Below are 12,489 nucleotides of genomic sequence, written 5' to 3'. Positions count from 1 at the left end.
CCCACACATCTCTCTTGATGTTAAAAGTGGACCCTACTACACTCCTTATGAGAACAACAGGCACATAAACAAGCAGGTGTGGTTGCCCCTTTGTATCTAGTTAATTACTTCATTGTGGCTATTTTTCAAATTAAAACGCTCCATATAAATGAGAAATACTATAGTTCATAATTATATTCTTCAATAAAGCAAAAAAAGTTGTTTTGATGCTAATCAAAAGTTTCACCATTTTCCAACCAAGTAAACAAAAGACAATGGAGGACTGTGGAGAGAAGCTGTGGGTCATCCCTCCTAACTGTCCTCCCTCTCTCCTAATTTTGTATGTGGTGGGTTTCTTGGCTTCAGTAAATCTGTTTGCTCAAAAGTAATACGTTTCCTTCTCATTATGTATGGTTAGGATTGAAGCCATAGTGTTTGGTCCAAACTTCGGTCACCACCCTAACAGCCTTGATGCTTCCTGAAAAGGAAAAATGGGTAAGTCAATTCAGCTCTGTCCCATATATCAACTCATGTACCTGAAAAGGAAAAGATACAAAGATAAATGCTTGTTAATGATTCTTGAAAGTGTTGGACACTCACCCTAATTCGTTCTGGTTTACTTACAAAGAAAGACATGGAATCCAGACTTGATAATTTTACTCCACAGGCAAGAAATTTTAAAATTCCCCTGAGAATAAGAAAGAGAAAGAACAGTGCTTTAAAAAGGTTTAAACAAATGTGCTGTTTCTACTTCAGTTCCTACCAAAAAGATAGCTACAGTGCTTGACAAGGTAAATCGCCTGGATGATGAACTAGATATGTTACTCCAAAAAGGGGGGGGGGAATTGTGCAGTATATCAAATGGGCAACTTGTGTCCTCCAGATGTTTTGGCCTACAACTCTCATTAGCCAACATAGTCAATGGTGAGGGATGCTGGGAGTTGGGAGGGCCACAAGTTGCCCACCCCTGGAATACTGGTAATAGATATGAGAGCACCAGGCTAAAATTCCTCCCCAGTCACAAAGCTCACTAGGTAGTCTTGGATGAGTCAAATCAGTTAACTTTCACTACAACAGTCATTATTTGCACCGTTGCCCCTGTGAGGGAAGAAGAGGAACACATCTCTACATTCTCCTGCAATTCCATGTTTTGGGGTCACAGCACACTGGAAAAGTCAACAAAAGGTACAAACCTATGTTCCAGATATACTGAGTGGGGGGGGGGGGCTTATATGTCAGTATATCTCAATGGAAATAAACCAGTGCACCATCACGGATATGCTAGGAGAGGAGTCTGCTGGCGTATCTGTACCACCAATACAACTCCACCAGAGGAAGGACCAAAACAGGAAGGCTTTAGCATCGTTGCGGACTTCGGCGTGTTATTTTTTGTGAACAAGCCACCCTGAAAACCCATGGCTTATGAGTTGGAATAGGTACTGTTTCAGGACTCCAGACCCAAATACCCAACAGCAACTCCCACACCACTCCTGTAAGAGAAGATATGATAAACAATTCCTGAAGTTTGAGAAACTCAGCGCCTGTATACTCCCAGTCATCTGTCTTGCATGGTAAGAAGGGCTGTGGGTGTAATATAAACCCTGCTGTCCGCATGAATTCCTCAGTTAAGGAAAGAAGAGCTGAGTCCCCAAGTAGAGTCACATCCTATGATAAACGAAGGATTACTATATAAATGGTAGCCCAAGTTGAGGGATGAAGGAAGTCAGTATAATGATATCAGGTTCCAAACAAATTATACTACATGCTATGGATGGAGATAACTTGACACAGGGGTGCTGTTTTGTCAGTTGCCCCAAAACATGCAACTGTTACAATTTTGTGCAATGTTCTGTCTCTAAATGGGATGTCACAGAGAAAGAGTTGGGATGTCACAGAGAAAGAATTCCCTATACACTCCTGTAAAGCTGCAAATTCTGCTCATTTTTGGCCCGGCCCTGCTTTACTTTTCCCATGCATAAATTATAGAATCATAGAATAGCAGAGTTGGAAGGCGCCTACAGGGCCATCGAGTCCAACCCCCTGCTCAATGCAGGAATCCACCCTAAAGCATCCCTGACAGATGGTTGTCCAGCTGCCTCTTGAAGGCCTCTAGTGTGGGAGAGCCCACAACCTCCCTAGGTAACTGGTTTCATTGTCGTACTGTTCCAACAGTCAGGAAGTTTTATTTATTTATATGACCTTTATTTATTTATTTTTAAAAAAGCAAATAGAGGTTAGAGACCCAAGTTCAAATCCCTGTTCAGTTGCAGAGCTCAATGAGAGACAATTTACCATGCCTGCCTTTCCTGCCTTACAAGGATGTTGAGAGGATACAATGGGATATATACTGAGTTCCTTGTAGAAAGGATAGGACACAAGTGTAATAGAACTTTCAACTGCCACATCTCAAGGAGAACACAGAGCTGTAGAGGGTAAATTCTACAAAGTGTTGATCATTACCTTTAAAGACCTACATGGTTTGGGTCCAGGTTACCTGCGGGATCGCCTTCTCCCATACAGTCCGCCCCGCACACTCAGGTCCTCTGGGGAGAACTTACTTCAGTCAGCCAAAACTAGGCTGACATCAGTTTCCCAGAGGACCTTTTCTTCTGTCGCCCCCAGATTGTGGAATGGCCTGCTGAAGGAGATTCGTAATATTAACTCTCTCTGTGTGATTTTAAGGCCTTTGTGATTTTAAGGCTCTGTGTGATTTTAAGGCCTAGCCTTTTCCGGCAGGCCTATCCAGGTCAATGTAAAATCAATAATTTTTTAAGATGTATTGATTCCTGTTCTAATACTGTTCCCGTCTCGATCCAAAGGGAGAGGCGGGTAAGAAATTATTATTATTATTATTATTATTATTATTATTATTATTATTATTATTAAATAAAAGTGCAACTCAGATGATCCAGGACTGGAGGACATTCTCTATAAAGAATGGCTCAACAGGCTTCTTTTCATTTAGAAAATAAAAGGTAGACTAAAAGTGGTGGCGGCAAATTTTTAAGAGTATAAATCTTCAGCGTTTCCCAACTGCCTGGCAGTAAGTGGGTTTTGATCAAACGAAAGGCAGTTCCCATTTCACGGAGCACATAGCGAGCATGGGAGTTTGCTGTCACAAAACACGATGGTGGTTTTAAAAGCGGATTAGTCAAATTCACGGAGGCCTCATCTATTCATAACGGTTAGGCGTGATGATTCACAGAAGTTTCCACGCTGAGAAAGAAGAAATGGCGACCACCACCACCAGCAGCCGCCTCGTTGTTGGGAAAAAGCAGGACGCCGGGCTCGGGGAGCCGACTTCGGATCTTGCCAGGCCACGTCTCCGTTCTCACTTGAGCGGCAGCAGCGCCGTTTCCAGTCCTAACTGGGGGTATTTTACACGCGCACAGACGCAGAAGTTACAGGAGGATACATCCCTCTCTCACCCGCAACCTTCTACTGCAAGGATCTCTGGCGATGGCGCAGCCGGGCGGGAGCAACGCGGACCGGACACACAAATTTATTTATTTATTTATTTATTTATTTCATTTTTATACCGCCCAATAGCCGAAGCTCTCTGGGCGGTTCACAAAAATTAAAACCATCATAAAACAACCAACAGGTTAAAAACACAAGTACAAAAGACGTTTGGGGGAAAACAGGATGTGAGGTAAAAAAGGCCTCTTTCCTCGCCCACCTCCCGCACCCCCGGGGAAGCTTGAGGAGCGAGCAAAACGCCTCAGCCAGACCCGGCGCCCGACTCACCTCAGCCCCGCGGATTCCGTCGGCGAGTGGGAGAGGCCGCCTGGCGGGCTACGCGGTGGGAAGAAGGGCTGCGGCTCTCGGGGTCAGCAGCTGCTGCCTCCTGCGGTCTCTGATGCTCCCCGCCGGCCGCCCCCAGCTTCGAAGGCGGGAAAAGGGAGGAGGAAAAACGCCTCAGAACAGAAGCCCCGAGGCCTGGCCTGCCTGCGGTGCCCAGAGAGATAGGAAAGCGTTAGAGTTACAACCCCCATCATCGGGAGGTAGAACTTCCAGGTTTTGCTTTCGCACTCATTTTTCGCCCGAGCGGAAGTGATAGTTGTCCGCGGAAAACAACGGAGACACAGCCAGGATTTTAGCGTAAAATTTAATGATTGGGCAGCATCTACACCAAGCAGGATATAACGCTTTTAAAACAGTATGAAAACGGTGTATGTAATGTGCCCTGGGCCTGAACAGTTCTCATAACCATTATAAACCATTATAAGCAAAAGGAAAACAATCACCCTACTCATCTTATTTCTTGTGTGTGCGGATGTGTTGTGGTTTTTTTATACTTTTAGAAGCTTTTTAAAAAAATTAAATTGGCCCTGCTGATGCATTTACAATAGCCTTGCAATACAGTCCATTATGAATACTGCAGTTTAGAGATAGGGCCGTAGGTGTGCGCAAAGGGTGTGCTGGGTGTGCCCAGGCACACCCTAATGTCTCAAGCAATAATCCTCTCCTCAAACCTCCCCTCACCTGCAATGGCCTTCCCACAGTCAGGCAAGCCGAACGCATAGTCGGGCATCAGTGTCTACAGTGTTGAATAAATAAATGAATTTAAAAAATGTCCTTTATGATTAAATATTCTATAAATGTTCACCTTTAAAAACAATAAAATTCCCCAGGTACACACCCTAATGAAATGTGCTGCACATGGATAGGGCTCGGACTGATTTGAATTTGATATAAAGCATCAAATAGGTTGCAGCAAATACGAACGTACGTCAATTGTTCTGACATGCATCCAGCCCAAAGGCAATGCACAATCACATGCAGAAAGCTTGTGCTCCACTGACTTGCATGCAGCCCATGTTGTTGTTGTTGTTAATATTAATTACATTTCTACACCGCCCCATAGCTGAAGCTCTCTGAGAGGTTTACAAATTATTAAAATATTAAAAATTGATATACAAAACATTTAAACCATAAAAACAAACTATTTACAAAGATAATAACCATTTAAAAACAACTTTGAGCTCTCAGCCAAAGATAGATCTGGGGTCAATTAAAACTCAACATATGCTGTTAAATGCCTGGGAGAAAAGTCTTGACCTGATACCAAAAAGATAACAATGTTGGTGTCAGGCAGGCCTCATCGGGGAGATCATTCCATAATTTGGGGGGGGGGGCACCACTGAGAAGGCCCTCTCCCTTATTGCCGTCCTCCGAGCTTCCCTTAGAGTAGGCACCTGGAGCAGTGGTTCCCAATTAGCTAAGTACTGCGGACCCCTTGTTTTTCAAATGCCAAGCCATGGACCCCCTACTTTTGAAAAATGTCTCTATGGTAGTTACCTGTGCGAAGCAATTTTTTGGAGAAAATAAGGGGTAGCCCCTAATAATCAAAGGATTTTAGGGATACTAAAAAACAGACCATAAAATTTGTGATATTTGTGATATTACCACGCAAAAATTACAATGATTTGGTTAGGAATATAAAGATTAATTTAATTTTACTAACATCTAGTTTACAATTGAACAAATTATGACATGTCTAGCAGCTACTAAACCTAAATGTGATGGGAGAAATCATGCCTCTTTTTGTCCCAAACAATCCCTTCCACATCTGGTTCAATATTTCCTAGTTTTAATCTCAAACCTGGATCAACATTGAGCCGATTTCTATGCTTGTTCTTCATATAACAAAATGTTGAAAATGTTTGTTCACAAAGATACGTGGAACAAAAGGGAACTAGATGTTTCAAAGCCTTTTCACCTAACTTCTTACAATCAGGAAAAACTTTCACTCAGAATTGGTCCAGTCTATATTCTTTGAAAAACGATTTCAATGAACCATCACAAGTCACATCAACAAGTGCATCTTGCTCTTCTGCAGATAAAGTTGTTAGTTGTACATCACCACATTCAAAAGGATTTCTTCTCCATGACTTTTCAGGATTAGGTGCAGGGAAGTAATCTCTGAAGCTAGTCACTAAATCACGCAGGTGCTCAGTGATGTTATATTTTACTTCTGGTAGGAATTTGTCATCATTGGACTCCAGAAATGAATGAATATGTGAATGTTGGGAATATTTTTATCCACAGAAGAAAGAAAAGGACTTTAAGGAGTTAAATGTGTGCTTGGCATGTCTCTGGAATGCCAGCAGGAGTCCAGACCGGCAGTTTGGTCTACGTGCAAGACCTGCAATAGAGACAATTGGTTAATTGAGCCAAGGGGAAAATGTATTTAAGATGTCCATGTTTAAAGACATCTTGTTGTCAGGTTATTGTTGCCAGGTTGTTGTCAGGTGTTGTTGTCATCATCTCTGTTGGTGAAGTATGCTGTAAAACTCTATGAACATGTATATAAGAAAAGTATCTATTGTCAGTAAAGATTTCTTACTGACAAAGTGAGTGAGTATTTGATTTATTTATTCCTCAAGTAAGACTCTAACTGCTAGTAACCAGTGTGCTTCCAGCTACTCGCAGTCAGCACGCACTCTGGAAAATTAATCAATACCCTGACAGTGAATGGTGCCACGGACCCCCTGGGTGGGTTACGCGGACCCCCTGGGGTCCATGGATCACCAACTGGGAAACACTGACCTAGAGGACATTAGATGTTGAGTGTAGTGTGCAAGTAGGTTCATGTCAGGAGAGGTGTTCCGTCGGGTATTGTGGTCCCAAGCCATGTTGCATTTTTACAGAAAACATGACCTGAGTTAGAAGTTGCTACCTTTTTTTCGGACAGTGTAAAAGATGACCTGGAACAGTCTATTTATTTATTTAAAAATGCCAAAAACAATGGTATGCGTTAGAGACACTTGAGAACAATATTTTGAGCTGAATTTGGTATATCCCCTTCCTGCTCCTTTATAGTTTTACTTGAATCCAAGGTCCCAGCTCCAGAGTGTGTATCAAAAAGGGGGTGTAGATGCTACATGTCCCTGTGGCATGCCCTCTCTTCAGGTCCCCCAGCAGCCTAAACCTTTGCCTTGCCTTCCACTGCCACTAATTGAACCTGTACCCCACCCAGGTACCTCATAAACTACACCAGTGTGAATTAAAACACATTTTTATTAACAAGGAGGAAGTTTCAGTTGTAATAGCATATTGGTTTCCTCAGTAAAAAGCATAATGGTTACAACAGGCACAAAGCATAACGGTTTCAGTACAATGCTTTTAAAACAGTTCCAAATCTAACTTAATGGTTACCCTGCCTACTCTCCCTTCTCTAGTCTACTCTAGCACTGCTCCCTCAATGTAATCTGCCAAAATAATAAACCACATTGTTCCTTCCTCAAACTACCCTAACAGACCTAAACCCCATCACACCCTCTCACTCACTCTCACAGCTCTTCAATATATCCACACACACTCAGCTATTATATCATTATTAACTCCATAATGCCCAGAACCCATACGGAACAGAATGGAATGGCCCAGAATGCCAACTTCCAAGTAAGCTAAGCCAACCAGATTCACCATTCACACATGACTATAAGGGCCACAATGAACCAAAAACTTTCCACAAAACCCATGTTCCAATATCCATTCCAGGCAATAGTCCATATTCTGGAAAACGGCTCAGAATAGCAACTTCCAAATGAGCCAAATCAACTAAATTTACGAGTCCCATGTAATTGGATGAGAGGGATGGAATAAGCCACAAAACATCCACAGAAACCATATTTTGGTACATATTCTGGGCAGTAGTCCATATTTTGGAAAAAAAAGCTCAGAACTACTTGTAAGCAAGCCAACTAAATTCACCAGTCACTCATGACTAGATTGGAGTGATGCCATTAGGCACAAAAAGTGCACAGAAACCAGTATCCATTCTAGGAAAAAGACCCAGAATGCTAACATCCGAGTGAGCCAAATCAACCCAATTTACCAGCCACACAATTTTATGGGAGGGATGCAATTAACTGCAAAACATCCACTGAAACCAGGTTGTAGTACCTGTTCAAGGCAATAAATAGGGGTGGGGGTGGGGAATGGCCCAGAACAGCAAGTGCCATGTGAGCCAAACCAACCAAATTCATGACACTCACATGACTGGATAGGAAACATCCATAGAAACCACATTCTGGTATCTGTTCTGGAAAGCAAACTGCATTCTGGGAAAACAACCCCGAATGGCAATTTCCCAGCTAGCGAAACCAAATTTACCTGCAATGATAAGCCATAAAACTTTCTCAGAAACCACATATTGCAGGCAATAAACCATATTCTGGAAAAATATGGTCTGGACTGCCAATTTCCCAGATGATGAAAGCAACTAAATTGATACATTAGACCTGTCTGGAAATTATGATTTTAAACAAAGTTTTTCTGTGCAATAGGCAATTTAGGTCAGCACTCCTGTTTCCAATGTAAGCTTGACAAGAAAACTCACATGCTGCATCGAATCAAATGGGAATAAACAACCTGAAATATTAAAGTTTAAAGCCTCCAAAACTATCAGTCTTACCATTTACCCCTCTCACACACCCTGGGAAAGATTGGCGCTACATGCTGCAGTTATTTTCATAGGGACAGTTAAACATAGGAACATGAAAGTGTCCTTTTAGTTGAGTCACAAAACTAAGGTTCTACCATTATAAGCCCCAAATTCTATTGCATAGAAAAAAATACGCCCTGTTTAGCTGCTAATGATCTGGTGCGAATTGCCACAAGTACAGCAAGCTAAAATGTGCTGAAAATTGACATGTGTACTTTTTACCCTTAAGGTGAGGTTCAGCATATCATCTGTTTCTTTCAAATATTAGTGAAAACTGTTGATGTACTTTATGCAGGTGGAGGCGTGCTTTTGTTGGTTTGGTGAAGTTCTGAGCAGCAGTTCAAAAGTCAAGATTTTCCTGCCTTACAAAATCCTATAGCAGCAACTGCTGGCAAAGTTGTGGGGGCAGGCTCAGTTTCACCCTGAAGCTAGAATGGTGCCAGTATTCCAAGGTGGAATTCGATTACAGAGGACTTCTACATTCAAGGCCTATTCCTTTAGTTATGGAATGTGACCTCACAAAGTGAGACTACATGCTACTACACAGATTGGGACCCTAGTATGGGAGGTAGGAAGACTGTAATCCTTTGTCCCCTCCATTGTGGTCCAATCTGAATCAGACTCCAGATGCCAAGAGGTGTCAGAGAAATCTCCAACCAATTCAAATGAGATCAGATTTCTGCGACTTGCACCTGCAGATTCTACAACTGATCACCTCTTTCCAAGTTGTTGTTGTTGTTGTTGTTGTTGTTGTTATTAGTTGCATGTATTCCACAGACTTGCAGACCGTTTTTGCACTTGGGGGGAGGGATTTGCACAAGTGCACACTTTCACAAGTGCACTACTGCTCATTTGTAAACGAATGAAATTCTTGTACAAAAATTTGATTCTGCCAATGAGTGGATGATGGAACAAAAGATGCCTGACAATCCATGAAATACAAACAGAATGTATGTAACAAAATCCATACATCCCCACCCATGTATCTAATTTACATTGCCAAAAAGGTGTCCAGTTGCAATGCAAATTGCAAGCACATTTTTAAAATAACATGGACTGACCCTCAGATAATTTGAGGGGTGGGGATGAAATGCACAAATGGAGAGAGCAGAAGACCTCATACCACCTTTTTGAAAACAGAAACGTAGTACAAGTGCCCCAATCCTTGCTCTTTATTTCTGTGTAGTGGGAAAAGGACATGCAAGGATTGTGTTTTATGCTAGGGATATATTCATATTACAGTGAGTGTGCGTTCACATTCTATATATGCTCATTAGAATAGCTGTAAGAATCTAGCCACAAAGCTAGGAAATGGAAAGCTATGAGTGTCAGGACATGGTTTTCGTGGATGTTTTGAGGCTCATTGCACCCCTCCCAAATTTGGCTGATTTAGCTCACTTGGCAGTTGGCATTCCAGACCATTTTGCAGAATAAGGGACTATTGCCCAGAATGGCTGTACCAAACCTGGTTTCTGTGGAAGTTCTGCAGCTTAATGCATAAATTTCATTCTCTAATTACACCTAGATTTTATAGCCTATAATTCTGGTGAAGATCCTGAGATTTTCCTATCCACAATTGAGAAAGCTGCCAAAAACTGGAATATTCCCAGAAGCAAGTTCATGAGGTATAGAGCACTATCACACCTGCACGTTTGCCCTGGAATTATCCACCCTTGTTTCCATGGCGTGTGAAAGCCTGACCAACTTGCACCTTTCGCTTTTACGTTTCATTCATCTTTACACCTCTCCTCCTATCACTGTTCTTCCATTGAGATGCACATCCCCCCAGATCTCCTTTGAATTTCCCCCTACAGTTCATTGGTTGGTGGTAGTTGGGCACCATGCCCTTCCTACCTACATGGTTATTCCATTCCCTAGGCTATGCCTGTTCCCTCACCCTGCCTGGAGGCTTTGGAGCATGAACATACTAAAATCAGATACAGGCTTACCTTTGAGTAAACCCTATTGAACATGTAAAATACAACCCTATTGTATTTTACATACTTCGGAGTAAACAGAAGTATGACCTCAGAAGTAAGCTTGGGGTTGCAGAGCACTTCTTTCCAGTTTGCTGTTTTAAGATTTAATAAAGAAAGCTTCTGAGTGACCACACTATTAAAAATCAGTTCTATATGTGTTTACTCATAAGTAAGTCTCTCTCTGTTCAATAGGATTTACTCAAAGGTAAGCCTGCATGTGATTTTAGTATGACTGGGATGTAAATGCAGTTGAAATCAATGGGATTTAGTTTTGAGTAAGGGAACCAGCAGATCTGTAGTTTATGAACTTGAAGATGCACAGCTTCACATAATCAAAGCCATGGAAGATCAATCCTTCGAACTTGTACACTACCAGAAAGGGGTTTAAGGGTTTAAGAAATATTTCTCTTTCAGTTACATTTATGCCGATAGCAAGCCACAAAATGTGGCACCAACTGTAGAATTCAGCTTTCTGAAAATCTCAGCCTATTCTTTTTAAACAAGCTACTATCAAGCTTTTATAGTGGAATGTATGCTTGAAAGTGTGTGGGCAACGCCTGGTGAAATTGCACACGGGCATTCCTTTCAGTGCTTGGAAAGCCTAGTAACTATATAGCGTGTAGCTCCTCCCCATGAGGAGCAGAAACGTTCTATGTAAAACAGTAAGAACTACATAATTATGCATAAGAGAAATCATGAATATCTGGCTTAACTTAGCATGTTTTGTGTAGGCTGCAAAGCTCAGCTTTTCTTTCTATAGAATTTGGGTTAACAACACAGCATTTAGTCTTTTAAAAACACAACACTGCACACTGTTACATATACTGTTACAAAAAGTGCATAGCCCTCATCACATCTGATGCCACGACACAGGCTCTGAACACCAGACCTCACGTCTGCCACCACTTCTTATGGGGCGACACAGGCTCTGAACACCAGAGCCGGCCGAGGCTACTCCCTGCTCAAGCCAAGCACCACCACTTGATCCGCCTGAGGCAAGGGATAAAGCCCACCTTCCTCCAAACTATGTGGAGAAAGGGGTTTAAAATGGAGAAGGATTTTTAATATATATAATAATGCGCTGTGAGTTATATCTGCTTAGGTGAATGATTGTCAGAGTGGGTGCTGAATGTGTAAACTTATGATAAACGCCAAACAGACACGTGGGATTTTTGTGGTAGTTTTAAAACAAACAATCAAAATTTATTTTTAAAAGTTCATAAGCTTTGTTTCAAATAACAACATTTAAAAACCTTTTTGAAACCTTCCATACAATCCGGTCACTCTCACATTCGCGCTTTCCTTTTTCTCACACAATCACTCTTGAACTTTCTTTATTATCAGTATTGATTAATATACTTCCACTACATGCACACCACACTCTAAAGACACCACTCACTACACTGACTCTCAAATTTCCCAGAACTAAAGGTTCTCTCCAAAAGAACCTCTGAAAAGAACAAGAACAAGAACTCTCAATCCCCTCAGTCATTCCCTTATATATCACTCCTCCCCACTCCCAAGACATTCTAACTCCGCCCACTCAGGCCAACATTCTAAAAACCACAGACTTACAAACTGCAGACATACATTTGGAATTGACTTGTGGGGTGTAATGCCACACTCATCACATCTGAATGTGAGACACATCTAAAGTGTAGCACATGTCCGGTTAAAACCCAACCACATGGGGACCTGATCTTTTTCCAAGCATTAATTGCGTCTGTTTTAAAGCGAGCATGAGGACAAAAAAATAATGCAAAAGCTGACCCTCAGAATGGCCTAGAAATCTGTCAGACTTTCCTTTGAAGTTGCAGGGCACCAGTTGTATTTAGCTTCTAATTCAGCCTTTGCCAACCTGGTGCCCTCCAGACTTTTTGGACTACAACCCCCATCATTCCTGACCATTGGCCATGCTGTCTGGAGCTGATGGAAGTTGAAGTTTAAAACACCTGGGGCATCAGGTTGGGGAAGGATGCAGTAAAAGAAATCTCAATATTCAACTACATCAACTGTTCCAATGAACGAACCCCACTAATCACAAAAGAGGAAGCAGAAGGCATAGCACAAGACTTTTAT

The 12,489-nt window shown here is 41.9% G+C and overlaps 1 protein-coding gene across 2 annotated transcripts in view; it reads right to left on the bottom strand.

Annotated features, from left to right (window-relative positions):
- STRADA (STE20 related adaptor alpha) overlaps positions 1–3,840 on the bottom strand; it is a 29,371-nt gene extending 25,531 nt beyond the window's left edge. Inside the window, exons 1-2 of one of the 2 annotated variants that reach the window (XM_063131960.1) lie at positions 3,727–3,840; positions 580–667 (exon numbers count right to left, since the gene is read on the bottom strand). In XM_063131960.1, coding sequence (XP_062988030.1) covers positions 580–615 — 36 coding nt within the window. In that variant the 5' untranslated portion in view covers positions 616–667; positions 3,727–3,840. The remainder of the gene's footprint in view (positions 1–579; positions 668–3,726) is intronic. The other variant, XM_063131953.1, reaches the window with a different exon arrangement.
- Between the last annotated feature and the right edge of the window lie 8,649 nt (positions 3,841–12,489).

The sequence above is a fragment of the Elgaria multicarinata genome, chromosome 1, assembly GCF_023053635.1.
Source record: "Elgaria multicarinata webbii isolate HBS135686 ecotype San Diego chromosome 1, rElgMul1.1.pri, whole genome shotgun sequence".
NCBI lineage: Eukaryota > Metazoa > Chordata > Lepidosauria > Squamata > Anguidae > Elgaria > Elgaria multicarinata.
This window is presented reverse-complemented; position numbering and strand designations above follow the sequence as displayed.